Below are 26,716 nucleotides of genomic sequence, written 5' to 3' on the forward strand. Positions count from 1 at the left end.
AGTAATAGCAGTTTTATTTTATGCTTGGCTTGGTTTCGCCAACAGCACCACATATTCCGGTTAAACATCCTGCCTGTATGTAGCGAAACGATATTCGGCTAGCGCAGCCGCCTGCCGGCTATGCTGCTACTGTCGTCTAGCAACAGCGCAACGTGCGGCCCAAAGCAGCCTTAAGAAACTCCGTGGTCTGACCTCCCAAGATACAAAACATAACATGGTGAAGCTCATGTTTGTTTCTCCCTTCAGAAAAGAGCAGTGTGAACCCCTTTAATAACACCTTCATTTCTTATCTAATGCATCCTGACTGTGCGAGTTCTCAGAGTCTCTAACAGTCCACAGTTTATCCTCTCTGTAACTTACCATAACCCCCCACCAAAAAAAAAACTAAAAAAAAACTCAACAACATGCCACGGGCTGGTTTTTAGCTGAGGAAAAGAGTGCTCTCGCCCCAGTGTCAGCCGAACCCCTGAGGACTGAGGGCTACAGCTCATTTGTCAGCATCCTGGAGCCACCCAGGGTTCACTCAACTCTGCTATCAATTTGGACACTTGCCCCGGGCATGCATGTTCTGTTGTAAGGGAGTCAAAGGGCTGGAGGAGAGCACAGCTTACGATCTTCCCTCGCACTAAATAAACCGATGTGAACCCGGTCTGCTTCTTCATTCAGGAAGCGAGAAGCTATATCACACCCTGGACTGAACGCGTTTTTCAGCTTCAATGTACCAGAACATTATATAGTGTTCGATATGTCTTTCGCACTTGTGTCTGCTACATAATGGCCACCAGGCCCTGCAAGAGATTTGTGGACTAAACTCAAGCAGGCTATGGCCGCTGGCTGCAATTTTCTGCGACTGCTGCAACTTCAGAGAAGGAAAGTCTAGAACGTCTTCTTCATTCAAGCTTAAAGTGTGACTTTCACAGTTCCGGGGACTGCAGTTATTACCTGAACCGGAAAAAAACAACGACTGAATGAACTAAGGTGTAGATGTTCGTGCCTCGTTTCTCTTATTGCTAAGCCTGTTTCTTATATTGCTAAGCACACAGTAAAGTGGTCATGTTTAAGCTGTTAAAGCTGGGAGCGTGCCTGAATGAGTTGAACGGCCTCCTACCCCACAAGGAAAAAAAAAAAAAAGCTTTACGAGCAGGGTATATGTTGCGTGAAGAGGAAGTTAAGTCTGCAGTCTGCATATTTTGTGGGAGTGAGTGTCTGACAGGCAGGAGGTTTCTTGTAAGTTTGCAACATACTAGGGATGACTAGGAATTCATCAACAAACTTACATTGTACAGGAAAACCCAATCTGACGGTAGAACTGCAAATGTAAAGCTTCTTCATTTAACTGAGGAACCAATTTTATTAGAAATCTGATCTGATCTGATCCGAGTCTCTTAATGCGTATCAGTCAATACCAAAATAAATAAATATAAAATATAAAATATTTAATACCAAAATATAAATAACACAGTCACACAGTTTAGACAAGATGAGCTGCTGATTAAAATGTTAAATTAATAAGTAAAATCCCTTTATTTTTAGTGTATTTTAGTCTATAATCAGACATTCTGGACTGATTGATTTAGTTTTGTAAAGCCTTTTCTTAAAATGTTTTATAGTGTGTTTAATATTGTATAATCCAGTCTGACTCACATCCCTGACCAATCAGCTGCCAGTCTCTGATGGGCAGGATGTTTCATGTAAGTTTGCAACATATTAGGAATGACCAATTCTCCAACGCATAACCAAACGTATAGAATAGTGGAGTTTTACCATTTAGCTAAAGAGAAGAGACTGGCAGGTCATTTGCATGGCAAAAACCCAACAACCCCAATGTTTATCATTAACCCCTGCACTTCCAGGCTTACTATTCTGTACTATCTTACGTAGGGATGCCCTGATGTGAGAATTGTGGCCACCAGCAGCTCATGTAGGCTCAAGTATGAGTTCTTTTTAATCTATTAATGGCACTGAGGTTTTCGCAAAGCATTGTTTTGTGATTTATTATTACTTTACCTCAACTTGAGCATTACATATGGAAACTCAGAAGACACATGTTGGACACTGGTGGCTTTAAACAGTAAAGTTAAATTTTTTTTGGGTGCTATGCAGAACCATCTACAGAACACTTTCCACCAATGTGAAGAAACCTTTTAAGCATTCAAGGTCAAGGTTCTTTGCCTTGTCATATATGTCATATCTTTGACAAGTCTATATAGAACCATTCTTGTACGTTTGCAACATACTAAGGATGATAACTTCTCGAATACATAATCAAATCATAAAGGATATCCACCCATATGTAGAACAACATAATTGCACTGTGGGCCAAGAGAAATATAATATTTATGTCTGTTGAGTGATAAAATTCAGTCAATACAGTAAACTGTTCCATGCCACTATGGTCTATGAAAGCATATATTGTATCTGCCCATATAAATATGACATCATTGTACAACCTCATTTTAAGAGTTATTAGTTAGTAACTACTATGAAACTAATATGACTGACTTTTTCTTGGACACATGTGTTGTTCATTAGTTAAATAGTAATAAGCTTTTTATTATTAGGCAAACAGTATGTCAAGGACCTCTTGCGTAATTAATAACACATAATTACATTACTTACAAATGATATGATTCCATTAAAAACCTTGCGCCTGGAAGGTCATGCTAGAGATGACAAATTCCCCAACACAACCACATCATAAAGGAAACCCACCAGTCTGGCGCATAAGGGTGGGACAGGGAACCTAGTTTTATCATGTATCTGAGGGAAAGAACTTATAAACTGCCAATCTCTGTACATATACAACAGTAGATATACATGTAGAAATTCAGAAGACAGATGTAGGGGGTTATTATTATTATTATTATTATTATTATTATAGACACTGGGGATATCGGGACAAGAGTGGAACCCTTTTTGGTGCTACAGTATATAATATATTGGTTTCACCAATGTGAGGAACCCTTTAACTAGGCAGGTTGGCATGGCTATACAGAACTAAAGCCTTTATTCAATATCTCGAGGAACCTTTTTTCGTATATTGTTTATATTTGCAACGCCATATTGCAACCTCTGGTTCCTATCACCATCACTGTAAAGGGAATGAGTTGGTAGGTTCCTCACCAAAGAACCATTTCTCGTCAAACCACTCATTAACTGAATTATATACAAATTTTTTTAAATTATGAAATGAACTTGAGTTCAAACATCTGACTGGTGCTGTAAGTGATGACGCAAGATCTTTTGCCAATTCTGTGTTTCCTCACTCACTGGAGACTTTTCTATGCAAGAAGCCGATAGAGCTCAGGATGACCTCGGGGTCTCCGGCCTCACAACACTGTAAAACAGGACTCACCAGGCCGTCGCAGTTGTTGATGGCGACGGAGGCTCCAGGTATGTCGGTGATGTCGCCTATGAAAGTGCAGTCCGTCTTCAGCAGCTCTCTCCTCAGTATCCTCTCGGTGCGCGTGCCGTTCTCTGTGCTGTTGTCGGGTGCTTCCACCTCGTCGTGCCACTCCACCATTGCCCCTGGAGCCACCAGCCTCCTGTTGGGGTGCAGGCGCAGGTGGAACTCCTTGCCGAAGGCAGTGATGTTAAAGAACAGGCTCTCTCCTGTGGGCTCCGAGCCAAGTAGCGTGTCGCGCTTGACGCGCTGCTTGTGATTGGCCGAAAGGAGGTGCGACAGGAAGTGGCCCTCGGAGTCTGTGCTGATAGGTGTGACGAGGCCATACTCCTTCAAACGACTCTTCAAGAAATCTGGGGGGTTTGAAAAGAGAGACAGAGTGAGAGGGCACATCAGCTCCTTATTTATACTAGGGTGTAGCGCTTACTATGTGCGCTGTTCACCTTTTACTAACTATAGAAAATAACAATATAAAATTATCTATATTTTTAATTTTGTCATATATCGTGAACCTGGCAGTTGTTTTTAATATTGGGTCACAGTGTGACTGAAACTATGGCCTGGAGGTCGCAAGAACTAATCCCGGGCCATGCCGCTTTGCCATCAGCCGGCGGAGTCTGAGGCCATGCTATCTCCAGGTGGGTAGATGGCGCTATCGTCCCTCATCATTCTTAAAGCGATGTTTGCCGGCACAGGCGTCTGTTAGCTGGTGGGGTGGAACTTTAGTGCTTTCCTCTAAACGTGCCGGCAGTTCGAAAAGAGGCAGTGGCCTTCTAGTGCCAGGGGTAGTTATGAACGGGTGGGTTAATTTGCAGTACCAAATTAGAAGAAAAAAGGGAAAATCCAACAAATTTATATATAAAAAAAAAAGAAAAAAGACTTCCATTGAAAGTTAGGGAGTTTTTTTCCTTCTCCTACATTTTTAGAGATTCAAAGTTCTTGCATGACAGCGACGATACATACCAGTTCAGCTTATACTTGTTTATTCGTGCTAAAGTAAAAACGAGTGGTTTGGCTCGGACTGCTTTTTAATGAGGCACAATACAGAACAGCCAATGAGAGCAGGGGTCATTTACATTTAGTCTTAAAGACACTTAAGTTACTCTTAAAATTTAACTGTGACTGTTTTGGGTAAAAAAAAAGCCCATTCCAAGTGGACCCCATAGTAATGCTTCACCAATACACTTAACACTGTAACAGAGCAAATTGACTAACACGGTGCATGCTTTTATAGATCCCATTTAGATTCATCCGCTTTATGAAGGCAATGCTACATTAGGAGAACATTCTAATGGGTCCATTTTTCTAAACTTTTAGTTGGTAAAACATATCTGATCACCTACACTATTGCCAATAATTTAATTGAATTGCTGTTCCACACAGTACTCTGTCCATGCAAGAAAGTTTAAGGCCCTTAAAGCGTTATTCTGAAAAGCTGTCTGAAAGGCCTTAGACTCCAGAGGGTCAAAGCAGGTTTCCACTAACACTTAGTCTGCCTCGTGGATGTATGAATGATGGCTTGCGTACAGGTAAGCATCTGAAATAGAAGAAAAAAAAAGAAAACTCCCGGAGCCAAAGACTGTGCGCCTTGTAATTTGCCTGCGGTACCTTTGGCAATGTGCGAAATAAGAGCAGATGTTATTGTTTGACACACGTTGTAAGTTTGGCGAAATTGCATGCTTTGCTTCCACCACAGTCTGGTTTTAGTAGCACTGCTGCAAAGAAGAAGAAAAAAAAGACGGTATTGGAGCTTCCTTGCTTGGTCTCAGGCTTTCAGGCCGGCCGGCTGTCAAATACTGAGCAAAAAGACTTCCAGAGGGATATCCTAATTCCTGTCAAACACGATGATTGTGTCTGATTGCAGTGGGCTATTTACTGGAATATGAATGAGTCATGGCTCAACAGAATAAATATCCACTTTCTGGCTGGCCAAACTAGGTCGTGCCAGCCGGAAAACTCTCCAGTGTCAGAATCCTGTTCTCTCAGAATATCGGGGAATTTTCCCACACAGTATTCTTTAGGATTTCCACATACAAGGCAGCTGCAGTTCATTCTCTGCAAGTTCTTGAGTGCCTGTCAATGTCAATATATGTCATATAACCCACACCTTAAAGGGATACTCAAATAAACAAAATTCTAGACGTCTCCACGTAGAGCTCCAAAGCTATACACGGCTCTAGCTACTGACTTTACCACATCCAATCTTTTTCAATGGCAAACTAGACCTACTAACACCACTCACACCAAACTCTGCAAGTCAAAGTTGGTGCACATTACCATGCTTAGGTTCAGGTGTCGTCGTGATGTGAATTTAATGTTATTTCCAGCTTTCCCTTAAAGTTCAAAAGGTCACAAGAAACATTTCTGCCGGCTGCTGAAAGACAAAGACAACACTTAGAGTCTCCATTTCTTCTCAGGATGGCTATTATGTTCTCTGTGATCTTCCATAGCTATGTTCTCTAGCTGCATTCTTACAATGCTCCCGGTTATTCCTCTATGTCTGATTATTTGGTCATTTGGGTGGAGGCCTAATGCTATTTACGTTAATATAATGAAGGAACTTGTAATGGAGAATTCCATCCATTTTTCAAATTATCTGCAGAACTCAAATGTTGAGATGTGAAGAAAGTTGTTCAGAGTGGTTTACTGAAAAATGATCGATTCTAGAGAAACTTCCTAACCTACATTTCTTCACAGTGGTGATGGTAGGAACCAGGGGTTGCGTGAACAGGATAAACTGAAAAAAACTGGACAAATAGTAGAACAAACCCTCTCTAAACTACAGTAAACACTCCAACAAGCAAACATTAAGCAAAGTATATACAGTGTATACAGTATACAGTTATATAATAACTGTTTCAACAATCAACATTTTGTGAATTTGCTGTTTGGGTGCCTGGTTTTTATCAGAATTTTATGAACATTTATGAACAATTTTATGAACTTTATGAACTCAAGAATGTTTTCTTTTTACTTCTTTACACCATCTAAGCAGATATTTAGAAAAAATGGGTGGGTTTCCTCCTCAAAGGTCAGGTCATCTATAATCTAGCAACAATGGAACTGACTTTCACACCATTTACTTTCTAAATTGAGCCTTGGCTCCTACTGGAAACGCCTTGCATTCATAGTCAGATCAGTGATTGCTATCCATTGAAGATAAGAAGTGCTGGGATGTGTTTGACTTGATACAAGTGGAAAAGTCCTGAACACTACTGAAGAACTTCTTCAAAATGCTCTGTACTGAGAGGCCTGGCTGATATGCATCCTGCATCATGTCTGAATTCTGTGGACAAACCCAGCTCTTACTTTTTTTTCCTGAAAAGATCTATATTATATTTCAAATATTTGTGTATATGCTAATTATATCATATAGCCTGTTCACAAACTTTTTTTTCCAGACTCACACAGTGGCACACTGTCTCCTTCCCTCTCGGCATTCAGTAAACCCGTTTACACTACACGAGTTAACCCCTTCAGTGACCAGGAGCTGCAGGCGGGTGCAGCTCCAGGAGCTTAAAAAAAGGGGCGCTGTGGCCGAGGTGAAAAATGGAACTGTGGCTACAACTGCCGTAAACATACCTGCTCTCCTCCGACAGCAGAGCCGCGGGAGACTCTTTTGGTTGTCTCTGGTGTAAAGACTACTAAGACACTCCCTTTCTGATGACGTATCTTGAAGGTGCGAGACACCTTTAAAAAAAAGTCCTAAGCATTTTGAGGTGGATTCTTGAGGATGGGCCACTTTTTCCCCCCACTAGCAGGAGGAGAATGGTCCTCCTTTATTTATTAGCAGTGGCTTTGCTGTTGATGTTGTTGTTGTCACCCCCCACCCCACCCCCCCACCCCACCCCATTGCTGTGTACTGTAGGGCCTTGGGAACAGCTCTGCTTAATTACTGAAGAACACACCTGGGAAATTAAGGGGTTAATCTGGCTCTTGCATCAAAGTTTGAGAGCCCAAGCGTTTTTTTCCTCAAACTGAGCAACATGTGAACACCAAGCCAGCTCCAGAACAGACCTCAATGGAAGTCTCGAGAAAGTTGAAGCACATGTAAACATTAAAAGTCAAAACAACAACAACAACAACAACTATGTCTTACCTTCTTTATGTGTGTCACCAACCTGAAAAAGAGGAGAAACAGAAGAAGTCTTTAAATGATTACAGTCCTATGAAGACACACAGCTCCAGGTCTACAGGTCCTACAACCCACAACCCAGCACCTCAAGACAGAAGGTCCCCCTAAACTTCACACCGGGCACATGAGTGAAAGCCTGGATTAAACGGTAAGGCTGTTGGGGCTTGGCTAGCGTTCAGGACCACCCAACCAAACACACATGAACCGTCTTTTGCGAGACGGCAACGCAACAGTGACATGTTCATTCAGCTGAGGCGGAGATAGCGGCTACATAACGCAGATTCTATCGGGAGTTAATGAGGGCTAATCCACCCGAAAGCCCCCTGAGGGGGGGCAGCGCCAAAGCAGGCTCGAGACTACAAACACTGCGCTTGACTTTCTCCCACGAGTGCCAAACTTTTCCCCCAGCGAGTCTTTCTCTCTCTCCCCCTCACCACCACCACCACCACCACCAACACACACAGACGCAGAAAATGTGCAAACGGCAACGTCTGCTCACTTACCGGAGAGGCTGAAGTCAACCCTACTACAACTCCTACAAGCAGCAGCAGCAGCAGCAGCAGCAGTGCCCTGAGTGACAGCAGCGCGACCATCACGGCGTCCGGCTCTGCTTCAACTTTTTAGTCCAACTCTGGAGCTTCTCTGCGCGCTGCGTGTCTACAGTGTATCCGCCAGTCCAGCAGACCCGATCAGTGTCTCTGTGGAGGAGAGGCGAACATCTGTCTCCTGGAGCTTGTATTTCTTTCTTTGGTTTGTTTGTTTCAACGTCAGTGGATCTGCAACCCGCAACTCACTCAAGCTAAACACTGCGTAAGAGAGCTGAAAGTTGCAGCACTTGGGTCAAGTGTGGTTCTGGCTCTCGTCTCTCTTTCTCTCTCTCTCTCTCTCTCTCTCTCTCTTTTTTTTTTTTTCTTGCTATTTGGAAGAAACTTTCAACGAACAGACTGGGTAGCCCAGCTGAGGTCTGTGTAAGTAAGTGAGTGAGTGAATGTGTGTGTAAATGTGTGTAAATGTGTGTGTGTGTGTGTATATGTGTGTGTGTATGAGAGTGCTCCTTGCTGCCCGCTGCTCCTTCACTCCCGCTTAATAAACTACAGACCAGCCCTGGAGTGACGTCAGCCTCTGCCTGGACCTGGCGAAACACGTGGTCGAAAAAAAGGAAAAGAAAGGAGGAGGAGGAGGAGGAGGAGGAGGAGATTGGGGGGGGGAGGGGGTCGGGGGGGGTGAAGAGTGGAGAAGGAGAAGGTAAGAGAAAAGAGGAGAGAAGAAGGAGGAACATGTACTTTTTTTTTTCCCCCCAAGTGAACTGAGGAGGAGGTCCTCCGGCCTCAGGCTGGTAATTCCTTGGCTTGGTCTTCTTGGTCTTCCAAGTAGAAATTGGGTATTGATTGATGGATTGATTGATTGATGGATTCATTCATTCCTTCCTTCCTTCACTTTACAGGAGAAGGAAAACATCTCACTTTCAATGGAAGTCAATGTAGAAAGCACGTGAGAGCACTTCTACTGGTCCATTCGTTGGGGAATTATAAATCGGCAACAATAAATAAATAAATAAATAAATAAATAAAAATGGAGATACAAGGTTTTTGCTTAACACCGACGTCATATTGGCTCTGTGTGTAACTGAAGGTGTCAAAAGATTGGCCTAGAGTCTGTAGCCTGTAGCCATAACCATCCCCTCAGTTTCTGTCAGCACTGCCTTTGGTAACACTCTTTTAGTAACTGTTGCTTCATTTGTTGGCAGGTTATCACCTTTATTACAGTGTTTTTACAACACAGGTCAACGCTAGGTCACACGTCAAAGCTTATTCTGGATGAAACTTAGTATAACTCATAAGTTTAGCCGCAGCCTTACGGGAAGTGTCGCTTTTTGCAAGCTACTGACTGACTCTGACCCAAATGGTACATTGACATGCTTTTCCATGTTCCAAAAAAAAAAAAAAAAAATCAAGCATTCATTCATTCACTTATTCAGGGTTGGAGTCAAAAAAAAGGAGGGGGGATCAAATGGGAATAATTCCAAATAAGCCAAATCAGCTGAGCCATGTTTTCTGTGCAGGCATGCAGCTCATTCCTATGCATAAGATCATCCCAAGAATATATATTTGATGTAAAAGCTAGATTTTCAAAGCCAGGTTTGTTTTTGTTGCCGTGTGTCTCCCAGATTGACTGATATGAAGAGATCCCACTGGCTCCTGCTCGTTTTGTGTGTTTGAGCTGTGTCATGCAAACAGCATGGCTTAAAGCTTAACCCATTGTATTGTAAGTAACCGAGGCCTTTGTTTTTTTACTGTTATTCTGCAGACTTGTTGCACAATGTACTGAAATTCTGGTTGTTTTTACTACCCCAATATGGTAATATTAAATTGATTATATATATATATATATATATATATATATATGTGTGTGTATTATTATTATTATTATTATTATTTTATTTTTATTTTTTTATTAAGTTTTTTAGGCTGGCATTATGTTGATGTTACATTCAGCCTATAGACAAATGCAATTGTAAAGGATAAGTTACATCAGATGGGCCCACTGCAGCAAAATATGTTACCTTAACCGTAGGTATAGCCCATTTTGCATTTCTTCACAGTGCAACAAATGTTTGACTACACTGTAAGTCCTTGCATCACTGTTAATCCTCTCTTCAGATGGAAAAAAGGTTATAACTATTGTACATGTTTTCTATACAGTGTACAGTACAGTGTATATGTAAGTGTTCCTAAATGTTTCTTCATATCATCTGTGTCGCTTATATGTGTCATTATAGCGTACAACTGAACCTACTCGTTGATGCATCTCCTGGTGAGCTTTATAAAGACCAGTGCAATAACCTTGCAGTTAAGTTGCCCCAAAGCCTTTCTGTAAAACACTCTAAGAACTACACTACCGGCCAGGTTTATAATCACTACGCTTGATTCAGAACTACAGGCAGTATCCAGAATAATGAACAAGGCCTCAAGGTGCTTCTAAATTGACGCAGAAAGCTGCAGAACATCAGGAATGTAATGATAATAAATGTAATATATATAAGGCTTAATACACTAAATAGACAAAAGTATTGGGACACCTACACATTACACCTACAGAAGCTTTTAGTCCATTCCATTCTAAATCCATAAGCATCAATATGAAGTTGGTCTCCCTTTGCAGCTATACCAGCTTACCCCTCCTCTAAGAAGGCTTACTACAGGGGAGGTTTTCCCCATTCGTCCAGAAGAGCATTTCTGAAATCAGGCAATAATGTGGGACGAGAGGGCCTGTCTCGCAATCTCTGCTCTAGTTTATCCCAAAGGTGTTCGATGGGGTTGCGGTCAGGCCTGTGTGAGGGCTAGGCAAATTCGTCCACACCAGTTCTTAACCCTTTTGTATTTGAGTTCAATGCTACAGTTGTAGCAGATGTTGTCACTCAACCATGTCTTTATGGACCTTGCTTAGTGCAACAAAAGAGGGCCTTCCCTAAACTCTTTCCACAAAGTTAGTCGTGGTCTGCTGAAGAATTAAGATTGCCCTTCACTGGAACTAAGGGGACTATAGACCAACCCCTGAGAAACAACCCCATAGCATTATCCCTCCTCCACCAATGTTCTCCAGACATTCGCCAAAACCAGACTTCTCTATTAGAGTGCCAGAGAAGTGAAATTCCTGAGAAGAGCACATTTCCACTGCTCCAGAGTCCAGTGGTGGTGCTTTACACCACTCCCTCCGACGCTTGGCATTGTGCTACGTAATGCAAGGCTTTCATGCTGCTGCTCAGCCATGGAAACCCATGCAGAGGAGTGCCTGGCACACAGCTTTTGCGCTTATGTTAACAAGCTTATGTTGGACTCCAAATCTCAAACCTCAATGCTCAAATCTCAAATTATAAAATATATAATGTATGATAATAGGATAGAGTACAGTTCTCAAACATTTTTAAATGTATATATTTTTTTATTGACATAAAAGAATCCCAGTCTTGTGGGTTTCTAAAAAATATATACAGTCCAGCTCAGTGCAGGAGAAATAGATAGGCGCAGAAGTCAACATTTTTTTTTCTCACTTCTGGTCCTGGCTGCCCTCCAAGCTGTTACTGGTGTTTTGCTGAGATGTAGGGATGAAATTCCAGCAGTATTGTTATCGTTGATTAAAAAGGGGCGCTTTGGGGGTCCTGAGAATCTCAGTCTCCCCTCAGGTCAGCATGACCCTTAAGGTTTTTATTGGGGGCTAAAAGTGAATGTCAGCAGCTCCTTTGTTTCCTGTCTGTGATTCCTTCAAAACAGCCCCCTCCCACCCACACATACATACACACACGCATGCCCATGCACATTCTGCCTACACATTTAATACGGCTGTAAAGTGGTCAATGAAACTATGAAAGAGTCTTTGTGATTGTGTTGACATTAAGGACCATGCTGTTATTATGTAGTAGATTTGGGGTTCCACGGTTGAATGAATGTGTTCCATATTTTCTTTCTCTTTGCACCATCAATTCTCCTACAGTTGTAAACAGAGCTGCAGAGCTTCCAAATGAAGGTTCCTTGCTCTGATGTATAATCTTTATATATAGAACTGTTAATCATTTTAGAACTTTACGTTACGTGGGGGTTATGTAAACTTTAAAAGAGGTGTGTAATCTCCTTTAAAAATATGGTTGTTTTAAGAACTATCCATTAAATGGTATTTGAGCACCATAGGGGGTTCTTCTGTTGCACCTGTCTTTTTTTTCAAGGGAATTCCATTAATTTTTCAGAATTTCCAGATGAATCGAGATGTGGTCAGAAGTTCATTGTCGTATTAGACTTTCGATGATTTCTGTGAACCGCTCTTTTTCGTTCAATTGGTTAAATGTCCCTTAGCAAGCTGCTTCTGGACCAGATGCTTTGGCAAGCCATCATCAAGCTTCGGGCAGGATTCTGGTTGGATATTTGACCACTCCTTTTTTACAAAATTGGCAGAGTTCACCTAAATTCCCTGGTTTCCTGACACTGTACACATATTTTCAATGGGGTTGAGGTCAGGACTTTGGAGTGGCCATCCCAGAAGCTTGATGTTAGCTTGCTTTTCCCATTCCACAACCATCTTTGGTATGTGCTTGGGGATCACTGTACTGTTGGAACACCTAGTTGTGTCCAGTTCTTAACTATCTAGTTGAGAATTCTGATGTAGTCCTCCTCCTTCTTTATTATTCCCTCCGCTTTGTGCAGTGTACAGCCACAGAGCATGGTGCTACTACCACCACCATGCTTAACAGTTAGTACAGTGTCTGTGAGGATGAATTGCAAATATAGTAGTTCAGAGTGCACCTGGAGTGAATAACACTCTACTAGGGAAACCAATCTTCTCTGCCATCAACCACCTCACACCAAACAATGAGCGACACCTCAGCCAGAATTGTTCAGCAATGTTGAAAAATCTGTTAGTTCCCCTTTAGGAATGTATCTAAAGACATTGGTTCCAGCCCCGACATTCTTGACACCCTGCATTTTCTCCAAGGTAACGTGTATTGATAGGCTCATGCTGGATGGCACTTGAAAGTTCTCGCAATCCAGAGGCTCGTTCATGTTGTTTGACGTGATGTATGGGACATGATAGAGCTGATTAGACCACACTTAAAGGCAGTTTGCATCGCGGCTGACCTTGCCGACATCCGAGAGGGCAAGCCGGTGGATGTGAAACAGGAGGATGAATGTCCTGCTACAGCTCCACCTTTGTTTCGGGACAAAAAACGAGGACTACAATAGGGACCAAAGGCATGCCAAAGTCACAATGCGCATCTTGCTGGTGGTGTGACCACCCTGCCAGGGGCTGAATGGGTTTGTCTGTGCACGTCACTAGGAGAAAAGAGGTACAGCAATAAAAATCTGTAGGGAGCAAGAGAGAGCATTCTCTAAAGATGGGGGGAGTGGAACCGTTTGACATAATTTAACACATCATTGTCGCATAATGAAAGAAGGGGCTTACTTGAGCGCCTTCCGGGTACTCTGGAATTTATTCATCTGGGATCATTGCACAAGGTTGAGTAGACATAAATGGAGTTACTTCAGACAAAAAATAGGGGTGAAAAGACAAGTCGGCGCAGGACAATTGTAATGATTTCACACAGAAAAACAGCCATTAGGAGTCTCTCACGACTTGTCTTATTCCAGAGAAGGCTAGTGTTTCATCGTATTGCTACCCTATATAAAGGTAATTATGCAATATGCATAATTAAGTTAAGTGTTAGTTACATAATAAATTGCTTTAACTTTATCAAACATTCAAGTCTGAGTTTCTGCCCTGTTCTTTTGGCTTTAATGTGAACTAATGAACAAAACCATGGAAAACAACATTAAATGACTGCCCACAATAATGCTTTAATAATGCATAATTAATCATCTCCTCTACTACTCACAACCACTAATGCGGTATTGATTAAACGTCTACTATCTGCACTTTCCACAGACTTTCTCAGCTTGTTTCAATTAAACATGAGAGCATTAAGTTACTACATTTTATTACTGAACAATTAGAATTCCACTAGATTTTCAACATTTCTGCATAATAAAATGGCTAAGATGTAAACAGTCATTTAGAGCAGTCTGGTGTGAAAGTATTCATTCTAGAGACACTTCTAGAGTGGTTTTAATACTTCTGTAAACTACAGTACATAAGTTCACATCTCAAGCATGAAATGGTCACAAATGACTGAGATATCCTTTAAAAATATATGGTTTTAAATAGTTTTGGCATTACCATACATTTTTACAATTCATTTGTGGTGGAGGGATACATGCAGATGTGTTGCAATGCAAAACAGTCCCCAAAGACAACTTAGATTTACCATTATTTAATCAACATTAACATGTACATATACAACAGAAGTTACTGGTTCCACTAAAGATGGATAATATGGAGAAATTGCATTGCAGACATCACAACCCCTGGTTGTTATCAGCACCACCTTTCATGAGCAAGGCCATTGTCATGAATTGCACAGTTAATTCAATAACTCAGGGGATGAACTGAAGACCCAACTTTTTTGAGAGTACTTAGGCAATATAGTATAGTAGTGTATGTTGAGTATCGTGCATCTAGGGATCCATACTGACTGTTGTACTTGCCAGCATCTAGCTTAAGGTATCTTTTGGATTCTAGCCTTTACAAACTAGCAAGAGTAAACAGTGAAGCACTTTTCTAAGTGGCTCTGGATAAGAGCATCGCTAAATGCCTTAAATGTAAATGTAAAATGCACCACTTCACCCTCATTGTTGCAATTACAAATGCTTTGGTATTCATGTGTTGTCTTCTTTTGGATGCAATTAAACAACACAAATAAGCTGCAAAAAAGTCAAGAGTCAAATCTGGTCTCATTCCACACAGAACTCTGCGAATGGAGTTCTGCATTTTCAGCATATCTGAATATTGGAGGGGCCGTGCCCCTCCCAATATATACTGTGATGATGGGATCTTTCTGAGTCTGTAGGTTTTCCTAAAATAAACCAAACCAAACTACTTTAAATGACTGTTCACATCCCAACCCCAGAATCATTTCGAAGTTTTGAAAAATCTGTGGAATTCCCCTTTAAAACACACAGCAAAGGGACAGGGCTTTGAATTGCAACCGTTCTGGCAATTGTCATGTGTGGAATTTTACTAAGCAGCCCTTGCGGAGTCGGCAGGACGCATTTGGAACTCAACCAAACCCAGAACTCCTCATCAACTAATGTGTTAATAGTGCATACTACGCCTTCCAGCCACACAGGAACTCGATGGGTGTTCAGAAGAAGTCTTTCATTCTGTTGGTGGACCAGCATAGGAAGCAGTAAAGGGCAATACTACAGAGAGGAGGAGAGCGTGACCTACTTAAACGGAATGTCACTTCGTGATTTCACCCCTTGACATTTTAATGAATACGGGTCACTTTTCCCAGCTATTCTTTCTGTGCAACAAGTGTCATTAATAAAAGTACACAGTGTGACAGATGATGGTAGGTTTCCTCTATTTCCCCATTCCCCAGTCGTGTTCTGGCTCTCGCAAGGCATGTGTGTGGGAGGATATATGTAGGAACACCACTGCGTTCATTACAAGACCAAACTAGTAGTAGTAGTAGATCCAACATTTCTGTTCAAGCCGATTCTCTCCTCTGACTCTAAAAGCGATAAACACTTTCTGAAACAGCACATAATTGGACGATTGATCTCACTCTACTGAGGGACTTAATTAATGGAAAGAACGTTTTTTTTTACCTGCAGACGATTTTGCGTGCCACCTGGTTAGTGCTTGGAGGCAATTCACAGTCTTTTGTTCCAGAACCATTCATACTGTCCACTTAAAAAAGGCATTCTCCAGTCACTTATATATATAAACAGGCAGGTTCCAGACAGTTAACCTTTTGAAACAACAACTTCTAGGAGGAATGCCCACTTTCCAGGCCAAACAGCCATGACAGAAGCCAGGAACATTGCAGCAAGCCACCAAAGCAGCCTGTGTTTGGACACATGTGGACGCATACATTACGCACGGCAAGGAACACATCATTTTTTGTGAACATTCACGACAGTGAATGGCAACGATTCAAATTATGGATTAAGAAAGTCTTGATTTGAGGAACTGACAGTAATTGCTTTGGTCGTTTGCTGGAAAGATGTATTTCTCCATAAACAGCATGCCACTGAGATGTAGTATGCAGTATAATGATATACTACCTGTCCAAATGTTTGGGGACACCCCTTCTAATGAAAGCATTCGGGTGCTTTAAGTTCCACCCATTGCTGACACTCCCACACAGCCTGTCCAGTCAGAGGAGAAGTTATGCCAATAGAATAGGACCCTCTGAAGCAGATAAACATGAACCTATTGGCAACATGCCTAATTCCAGGCTTGGGCTAGAGGGCTAGAAAGACCCCCCAGCATTGAGCTCCATCCAATACTTTTGGGATGAGTTGGGGTGGTGACTTCACTAACGCTTTTGGCTTGGCTGAATGCAATCAAATCCTAACAGTAATGCTCCACAATTGAGTAGAAAGCCTTTCAAGGGCAGAAGAGACAGTTACTCCCACAAAAGCAGGATACACTCTTTTTTTAATACTCCTGATTTCGGAAGAAACAATAAATGAGCAGGTGTCCCAATACTTTTGTACATACAGTGCAAGTGTAATGTGTAGGCCAGTGTTTCTAAACCCTGGTCCTGGAGGCCCCACTGCCCTGCACATTTTAATGCTTTTGCTGATAATGAATAATGGGCAGCTAATCAGCTGATTAGTTGGGTTAGGTGTGTTGGGAGCAGGGCAAACACTAAAAAGTGCAGGGCAGCCTCCAAACAAGGCCAGGGTTGAGTAATACTGGATATAGGCAAAACTTCCACCTCACACCTAATAGGGCCTAGAGGATCTGCTGCTAATTTCTTGGGGCCAGCTATTCCAGGACACCTTGAGAGGTCTTGAGGAGTCCAAGTCTTGATGGGTCAGGCCTGTTCTGGAGACATAAGGGGGACCTACACAGTATGAGGCAGGTGGTTTTAATGCTATGGCTGAATTCTTTCCATATGAAATACATTTAGCAAAATGTAGCACAAAGAAAACACAAATACTGATTAAGATACAGTGAACTAGGTCTCATAATACATAACAATGGCATATGGCTGACGTTCCATCAGCTACGTGTTGCTATGCAGTTCCTATACAGTGCTTGTTGGGTAATGGGTCTAAATCTGTCATTTTTCGAGAATGTTCATGATACCCTTAATTTACTCAGACAAGCCCATAATGACATCATTTGTCACACTGCCCACACTGTTTGAAGCACACACAGAAATGAGCTAGCAGATACGTTGTACTCTTGTATGGCTCATCATACATACAGCAGCTCTGTCATTTCTCTTTTGCCATTTCCCTTTGAGCTGCAATCTATGTTGAAAGGCAGAGCGGGGCTTAACTTTAAGCAAGCAGAATGTCTGAAGTGATTCAGTTTTAAGCCACACTTCTTATTTTAGCACTGTCATGTGCACTTAGCAGGTTCACTGCAGAGCACCGCCCATGTCAATGTGGATGCCAGTTCGCTCGGCTGAGAGATCTGTGAGGACTCGATTGGTACTCCACCGAAATCCCTCCCGTGTGTTAAAAAGCTGAAGCGAAGAGGCCGCATACCAGCCAATAGGGGGCTTTCCGTACATTACCGCACCTGCTGAACCATTGCTAGCATAGCACGGCATGCCGAAAGAGGAAAGAGAAACAAAGACAGGGGAGATCAGAGGCAAAGGAGTCTCTGATTCGCTCAAGCCTCTGATTCTTCTCAGTAAGCCTCGTGCCTTAGCTGAGGCATCTGTGCGAAAGCCCCGCCACGGCCTTACTTAATCAGCCGATCTGATTCCACCGCAGTTAAAAGGCTTGATCTTATCTTTCTGCTAAAGCCCCGGCCCTCTCTATGGATGTGGGGAAATCGCTTGAGTAAAAAATGACACCCGGCCATCTGGCTGCTTCACACAGATGGAGGACTGGATTAAATTGCATCTTTTCCAAAGAGTAGAACTGATATTTACAATAGGCAAGCCAATGAAATCTGATTCTGGCCAAATAAGGTCTGTATACTCCAGCTGCACCTAAGTGTTTTAATGGAGTTAAAGTCTATGGGCTGCTACTAAGTCTAGCCTTGGACATTTCAATGCAAATGGAATGGCATGAGAACAGTGGCGCTGCTGGAGATTTTGGGCCTCAAGAAAAGATGGGCCCCCACCTGCCCTGATGTGTGTATCATTATTACAAAAAAACAACAAAAAAACAACAGCATAACCAGTATATGATATATTTCTGATACTGCTATGCTGGACAACCAACATGGCCATCCTGGGAGTGACCAGCTAAAGCAGCACCAGACCAACACTAGATCATAAAAAACAGACTTAGACCACACTAAAAGGCAGGATGGTCCGTGCTTCAGTTTTGCAGCAGGGTCTAGAAAAGTAATGTCAGTGTTTCAATTATTTATATTGTAAAAAAAAAATAGTAATAATAATAATAATAATAATAAAATCCCACTGAGCCCCAACAACAAGGCGTTTAACACTTGTTGCCTTGTAGCCTCTGTATTTCTGTTCGTGAAGGTGCAATAACTTGTTTACCAAAAAAGTATACTACATGGACAAAAGTATTGGGACATTTATTGTTTCTGCGTTGATTAAGGGTGTATCCTGCTTTTGTAGGAGTAACTGTCGCTGCTGTCCAGGACGGCTTTTTAACTAGATTATGGAGCACTGCTGTGGAGATCTAAATGCATTTAGCAACACAAGTATAAATGAAAATGTTGGATGATCACCACCCCACCTCATCCCTAACTACCTAACTCATCCCAAATGTATTGGATGGAGCACCATCCATCATTCCAGAGAACACAGTTACACTGCTCCACAGCTCAATTCTGGGGGGGTTTATACCCCTTTATCCCATGCCTGCCATTAGGCATGGTGCCAATAGGTTTATGTTTACCTGCTCTAGAGAGTCTCATATTTTATTGGCAATTCTTCTCTACAAGGACTAAGCAAGTTGGGAGTGTTTGTGTGTGCATTTGCACATCTGTGTCAGCAATGGTTGAATGGTTAATAGCTGAATGTATTCATTAGAAGGTGTGTCCACAAACATTTGGATGAGCGGGATGTTTTAGTGTGAAAGCACCCTTGGTGTAGCTCAGATTTGCTCTTCAGGCCCCAGCCTTGATTATTTGTGCTTCTCTGTTTAAAATGAAATTTAAAATGGGCGTTAAAGAGGCCCACTGTTGAGATATCCATTCCTGTGACTGTATTTCTGGACTCAAATGTAACTTTGCTAAAAAAGAGATCGCAAATCTTACAAAAAAAGGAGGTTATTCATAAACGAAAGTGGAAAGCAAGGCATACCTGAGTACCAAGGCTGCATGATGGTTTGCAGCCATGACAGAGCAGAGGGTGGTGGAAGAAAGGTGAAGCATGAAGCCATTAAATATATGTGTATGTGTGTATAGGATTATGCAGGTGAGGTACCCGCTTCTTCGCCTAGTCGGATTGGCAGGGTTGGTTGCTCTTTCTCTCCATCTCTCTCTCTCTCTCTCTCTCTCTCTCGCTCTCTCTCTCTCGCTCTCTCTCTCTCAAACATAACGCCACCCCAGCAGCTCACCGCAGACGAGACAGAGATGCCCTCCTCCACTGGCCTGGCCTGTTGATGTTGGCATAGTGCAAGTTGTCACGGAGCCTCAGCCCCACAGGAAAGTCCAATATTTGAACTTTTCACTCCTGTTTCGGCTGCGAACCCTGAAAAGGTCCAGCTTTGTCGAAGAGATGACAACCAGACTGAGAAAATAACCGCGGCAGGGTTTGCCATGGCCCGCCTCGGACCTGCCATTTGCTGTGAATGGGTGTGCAAATTCCCATAAAAACAAGAGCTGCACTGGAATCGCTTGACCGAGTTGCGCAATGGCTTCAGCAGCCCTGAATATAGAATATGGGGTTGAAACTGTAGTGGATTTTACTGGGTCAGCCCAGTTTTGGGAGAGAGTGGCTCAGATTTCATACTGGAAGAAACATATACAGTCATGCCCGAAAGTATTCATACCCCTGGCAAAGTTTGACTTAAATTTACTTTTATTTAACCAGAAGTTATATTTTTGCCTTGAAACGACACAGGCATCTCCCAGGAGATAACACGATGATGTACAAGAGGCATCATTGTGGGAAAAAATATTTCTCAGCTTTTATACACATTTGAACAAAAAGTGGCATGTCCAAAATTATTCATACCCTTTGAAAACTGTCACAGTATATGGGAAAATCCAAAGTTCTATACCATTCCAAATAGTCCAAGCTGTTTTAAAGCATCCTAATTACCCTGATTCATTGGGAACAGCTGTTTTAATCAACTCAACAGGAGAAAAACAGCAGCTCTCTGCAGTTGGTTTGTGGACAGTCATGGCTAAGACAAAGGAGCTCACTAAGGACCTGCGGCTGTGCATTGTGGCCGCTCACAAGTCAGGAAAGGGCTATAAAGCCATATCAAAATGTTTTCAAGTTCCAGTGGCTACAGTGCAAAGTATTATTAAAAAATACAAGAAGTTCCGCACTGTGGAAAATCTCAGAAGATGTGGTCGGAAGCCAAAAGTGACACCTGTGCTGGCCAGGAGAATAGTGAGAGAGGTGAAGAAAAATCCAAGGATCACCACCAAGGCCATCCTGGTGAATCTGGACTCTGCTGGTGGCGACATCTCAAGGCAGACAGTTCAACGGACACTGCACACTGCTGGGTTCCACGGACGCAGGCCAAGGAGGACACCACTTCTCCAGAAAAGGCACACAAAAGCCCACTTGACCTTTGCAAATGCTCATCTGGACAAAGAAGAAGACTTCTGGTGTTCTGTTTTATGGTCAGATGAAACAAAAATTGAATTGTTTGGCCACAATGATGTGTGCACCATTTGGCGTAAAAAAGGAGAAGCCTTCAACCCTAAGAACACCATCCCCACTGTCAAACATGGTGGTGGGAACCTAATGTTTTGGGGGTGTTTTTCAGCCAATGGACCAGGGAACTTGATCGCAGTAAATGGCACCATGAAAAAAGAGCAATACATCAAGATTCTCAACAACAACATCAGGCAGTCTGCAGAGAAACTTGGCCTTGGGAACCGGTGGACATTTCAGCACGACAACGACCCAAAACACACAGCCAAAGTGGTGAAGAAATGGTTAGCAGACAAAAACATTAATGTTTTGCAGTGGCCCAGCCAGAGTCCTGACTTGAATCCAATTGAGAATCTGTGGAGGGAGCTAAAGATCAGGGTGATGGCAAGGAGACCCTCGAACCTCAAAGAGTTGGAGCTCATCACTAAAGATGAATGGGCAAAAATACCAGTGGAGACATGCAAAAAGCTGGTCAGCAATTACAGGAAGCGTTTGATTGCTGTAATAGCCAATAAAGGCTTTTCTATTAATTATTGAGAAGGGTATGAATAATTTTGGACATGCCACTTTTTGTTCAAATGTGTATAAAAGCTGAGAAATATTTTTTCCCACAATGATGCCTCTTGCACATCATCGTGTTATCTCCTGGGAGATGCCTGTGTCATTTCCAGGCAAAAATATAATTTCTGGTTAAATAAAAGTAAATTTAAGTCAAACTTTGACAGGGGTATGAATACTTTCGGGCATGACTGTATGTTTTGCCAAGGCATTTTTTAATGCAAATACCTTTATGGAGTATTTTAAATTGCTCTTTAATGTATAAGTTATGTATAATGTATAATAATATGAATAATATAACTAGTAAGTATAAATGTTAAAATAGTAAGTATGTGTAGTTGTACTAGCCCATTTACAAACCTGTTATTTTGCCTTAGGGGCTCATGTGGAAAAATGGTGAGCATTGCTTTTATTAGCTGGTTATGGCATCAGCCTGTGGCAGCATAAATTAGCATAGCCTACTTTAGCATAGGTTTCAACACTGTAACAAAAACTTTTTGTAAATATTCTAAAGCCTTACCGGATAGTCCTGCTGTCGTCCTGGGTCTTCAAGGTGTCCTGTCGGCATAGTGTGCTATTAGCTAGCTTCTGGCTAGTGCCAGCTCGCTGTGATGTGTGACTTTCTCCCTTTCCTGTGGAATATCCAGATTTCCTTTCTGTTATAAAGAACAACATTTTTTATTTGGTGCTTATTTCTGAGCTCTCACTGGGTAATACCACTCTTTTCATACAATATTGTTTCTCAAAATTCTCTATATTCAGAACCATTCATGACATTTTACACATTAGTTTGTCCAAGTTTAGTATGAAAAAACAATATTACAGAGAGATATCCCAATACATGTCAGATATTTGAGGAATTTATTCTATAAAATCCTTTCTCTGGGGTGTGTCAGTATTTATTGATTCATATTTATATAAAAAGCAACTAAAAGACAACTCTGAGATACAGTAGCTCATTTAAAAATAGTCATTGGACTATTTTGTTATGTTCTGCTTCTAATAGCAGAACAGAACACTGTAGGGAGCTTAAGACACTGTACACGCTGAACCTGAAACAAAAGACATATCATTTTGTTCTCTGACACTATACCACTATAGAGCTTTTACCAATCCTCCCATTTCTGGAGATTCCTCCCAACAGATATACATATACATACAACCCTCCAACCTAATCCACCCACAATGCTGCAGTTGCCGTAAATGTCTGGCAACTGCAACTTCCAAGGAGCTTCATACAGAAATTGATAATCGAGAACACATAAGGTCTAGTTAATGATAATCATCTGTTCCATGACTGAACACAAACTGAAAACATCATTAAGTACAAGACAAGAAACAGACGCTTTGGTTTGGTTGAACAATGCCCTGTTACATCTCTGCTTTTTCCCTTTCTGCCCCCCCCCCACCTGGCGGCTGCAGATGTTAGCTCATTAAAGACGACAACTTAGAAAAACATCTGGATAATTTCATTCGTATTCTTCATTAGTGCATCTGATCTTTTGAAATCAGTGCAGGAGGTCCATATGATTTTCCTAAAGGAATGGCTGGGAAATGAGGAATACTGCTCCGGATCAGCAATCTTTTTCTTATAAACTGAGGAATAACAATTAGTACACAGAAACTTACTGAAAATGTATTCAAGCCGTACTGCAGATGAACACAAACCACAAACTCTGTACCGCGTAGGATCCCTGAGGTAATTAAGTTTCTACAGAGGCTCCTACCAGACATTTAAATTGGAACTTTTACAAAAGTTCAGCGTAATTTAATTGTTAAGATGTAAACAAAGTCATTATAAGTGGTTGGATATGAAATGCTGTGTTCCAGGGAATGTTACTGAGTCAGAATTAAATTATTACACTCTGGTGGTGATAAGGAGTCTTTAATGGCTGAAGTTATTTCTGGTTCAGAATACATTGTTAGATGCCTGAGCAGGGGCTTGGCCACATGCCCTTTAAAAAAAAAAAAGCCTTGCCACCCCAATTTAATTTAAATGTTCTAAATAAATCAATAAATAAATCAATAAATTAATAAATACATTGGATTGGATTGCTGTGTGTTCCTCTAATAGGCTCAACAGAAATTATACTGCAATATTATTGGCTGAGAAAGATAAAGGGGAAGAGGTTAAAAGTGAGGGGGGAAGTCACACTTGTTAAAAAAGGGTCCACTGCCTCTCTACCTGTGTAAACCTACTTAATAGATTAGGCTTATAAAATATCACAACATCGAGTGTGTCATTCGCATAACTGTGTTATGTGTGGGTGCAGATCAGTAATATGTTTCCATATTGAGATCTAAGACTGGAAAGAAGAGTAGCCTCCGGCATGGTCCACCTCCCAAACTCTTTAATTTCATACATTACATGTAGTGACTGACGTTATCACTAAGCTCAAAATAGCAGTTGTTACCTGCACATTCATCCTGACTCTGAGTCACCAAGGTGACAGTTCCCAGTCCCCAGTCAGCAGCAGCTGATATTAGCTTGACAATCTCCTTGAAATACAATCCTAATCCTGGGTGAAAAAATTAGAGAATATGAAAGGGCTTCCTGCCAGCCCTAAAACTCTGTTCAGGAGATTTGTTTCAGGTCCTGCCAGAATAAATTCCCTCCATAAGCAAGTTGGCCCAGACTCCATCCTGTTCAGGATGGAGGGACAAGACACCCAGCTTCTGCATTGTGAAGAAACTTTCACAATCTTTTCCATGTAGCGCAAACCTAGCCAAATATACCTGCATGTTCTTTCAGACTTTCACTGGGGCACATTGGCGTTAGCGCTTGTGACAGCTGGGCCTTAAAAGAACTTAATTGATCTCTTTAGTCAGATATGGACACAGTAGTACACCTACAACGCAGAGAAGTAACAAACCCCTTAAATCGTACCTCACCAGTTACCCATAGTTTTTAACCATTCACAGCCCGTGTCTGTAGAATGAATGTTTATCAAAAAAGTCACACAGGGAGGGTTTTCATGAATCTTCTAGTAATCAGATGTTCTTTATCATGTCACACAGTAAAATATGACATAAAATGAATGTAAATCAAATAGGGGTTCCCTATTGGTTCCCTATATGGCCAGAACCATCATGTAGAGGTAATGTTTGCCTTGGGGACCCACCAAATATTTTTTCAAGTGAAATAAACTCAGTGTCAAAACCTTTATCCGTTCAACTTGAAGTCTCTCATTATTTAACCATTGTGAGGTGCAGTAAACCTACTTGGGTGCTTTGGGAGACTTTGTCTTGTAGCGCAATTGTGGCCTGAAGGTTGGAGAAGTGGCCTTGTGATGCCAGATGTTCGAACATTTCCTGAGGAATGGACCAAAATGGACATTTCCATTAAATAAATCATCCAAAAGAAATCATCCAAAATACAAAAAACTAAAATCATTTCACTTTTTACAAGCTTTTTTAAAGTTCTTTAGGTTCCAGTGTAACATGTGTCTTTATATGTTTTCCTATCCTGGTCTGTCTCTGTCTTACCCTACCATGTGCACATTAGCACGTGGCTCTGTTTGTTGGTCTCTTGCAATGATATATATATAATGTTTTAATTATACGACAGTTAGTTCCGGCCCGCGAGCTGATTGGTTCAGAAGTGTTCTGGTTCAACTGTGCTGTTATTTCGCCATAATAGTTTTTTTTTTTTTTTTTACAAACACTGTATCACTCCACTGAGTGCCGTTAAACCAAGAAGTAACGTAAATGCTCTGAGATAAAGAAAACAAGTATGACCTCAAACAAAAATAAAAGTACTTAGACAAGAATACATGATAAAAAAGAGAAAAGTGACATAGCATCAAGCGTCTTGTTAAGGAACTATAATTTGGTGAAGGATATGCTAACATGAAAACATCAAATGGTTTGTTCACGACAAATTTATTAATTTATTTCTTGCTTTATTGATTTACTGAACTGTTGTATAAAAGCTGAAGAACACTTTAGGTTGTGTTATCGTGAAATAGCAGCACGGCTGTGATGAAATACTGCTTCATCACAGCCGTGCTGCTATTTCACGATAACACACTCCCTCTCATGGGGACAGGGAACTTGCTTCATGAGTATTCTTGTGATGGTTGAGTCATGAAAACTGAGGCGAGAGCGGCCTGCAGTTCTTTAGATGTAGTTCTTGGATTCTTTGTCACTGTATGAATTTGCCCCCTGAAATTTTGGTAGGGCGTCCTCTCCTGGGAACAGCTGTTTTCAAGCTTTTTCAATTCACTAGGACAGTGTTGTTCGGTGGAGTCCTAGCGCCGGTGGTGGTTCTAGTATGCATGGGAGTGCTCCCATGATGCACTGGGCGCATTGTTGCTTTTGTGTACATTTCTGTTCCTACAGCTGTTTTTCATGTGGTCGGTTGGGTGTTTTTGGGGAGTTGTGAGTAATCACCATTATGATGTCAACAAAGCTAAGATTGAGCCTCAGGGCTGTTTCGAGGGGCTATGACTACCTCGGCTTTGAAGGCTCCAGCTGTCTTCCTATTGGTGCCTTTATTTCTGCTACCATTTGTTGTTCAACAAAAAGCTTCATGACCTGGCATAGCTTCGGGTGCCAACGCTATGATGTTGTTAACGTGTAAAATACATTTTCTGTTCCTTTTTTTTTGGCACGCACACGGCCCCCGGCAAGAAACCATGTCCATGTCGCCCACACTTAAATCTGCCACTGTGTAGAGCCTTAGAAATGGCTTTGCAATGTCTTCCAGGCATCTGCAACCTTTTTTGCTGAGGTCTTGAGGAATCTCTCTTCTTTGTGGTATGATGTGCCTGACTAGGCAACCTGGGTGCTGCCAAGTTCACTCTGCCCAAAGTGGACAGGGGTGGACCAGCTCAAAGCTTTTTGTTAAGTGAAGCACTCTCAACTGTTACTGATCACTGATTCTAATAAGCTTTTCAGTTCGGTTGTATCATCTTACTGCAGTACCTTTTCACACCTGAAGATTGCATAACTGATACATTGTACACCAAAGACGTTTGCTTTTCCGATGGAAAGCCTTTTTGTAGAGTAAAGACAGCTACTCTAACAAAAGCAGGATAAACTTTTTTTTTTTGGTGTCCCAATACTTTTGTCCATATAGTGTAGGTCTGAATCGATTAAAATGTCCAAAAGCCAGCATAAATACATGTGAACAGGATCTTTTGTTGATCTCATGACTCATTATTGGCTTCTTTTCGCTCTATACAGCTCTATAGCCGGCTCCGGCATTATGTAAAAGACGAACAGATGATTC

The 26,716-nt window shown here is 41.7% G+C and overlaps 1 protein-coding gene across 4 annotated transcripts in view; it reads right to left on the reverse strand.

Moving 5' to 3' along the window:
• Positions 1 to 26,716, reverse strand: part of adamts3 (ADAM metallopeptidase with thrombospondin type 1 motif, 3) — a 201,006-nt gene that overhangs the window by 148,114 nt on the left and 26,176 nt on the right. The window contains exons 2-6 of one of the 4 annotated variants that reach the window (XM_072664961.1): positions 24,706 to 24,795; positions 22,004 to 22,115; positions 8,042 to 8,236; positions 7,503 to 7,524; positions 3,356 to 3,756 (exon numbers count right to left, since the gene is read on the reverse strand). In XM_072664961.1, the coding sequence (XP_072521062.1) occupies positions 3,356 to 3,756; positions 7,503 to 7,524; positions 8,042 to 8,131 (513 nt within the window). In that variant the 5' untranslated portion in view covers positions 8,132 to 8,236; positions 22,004 to 22,115; positions 24,706 to 24,795. Of the gene's footprint in view, positions 1 to 3,355; positions 3,757 to 7,502; positions 7,525 to 8,041; positions 8,592 to 22,003; positions 22,140 to 23,897; positions 23,936 to 24,705; positions 24,796 to 26,716 lie in introns of those variants that run through there. The other 3 variants (XM_072664962.1, XM_072664963.1, XM_072664964.1) reach the window with 3 other exon arrangements.

Source organism: Salminus brasiliensis, chromosome 20 (genome assembly GCF_030463535.1).
Source record: "Salminus brasiliensis chromosome 20, fSalBra1.hap2, whole genome shotgun sequence".
NCBI classification, from domain to species: Eukaryota; Metazoa; Chordata; class Actinopteri; order Characiformes; family Bryconidae; genus Salminus; species Salminus brasiliensis.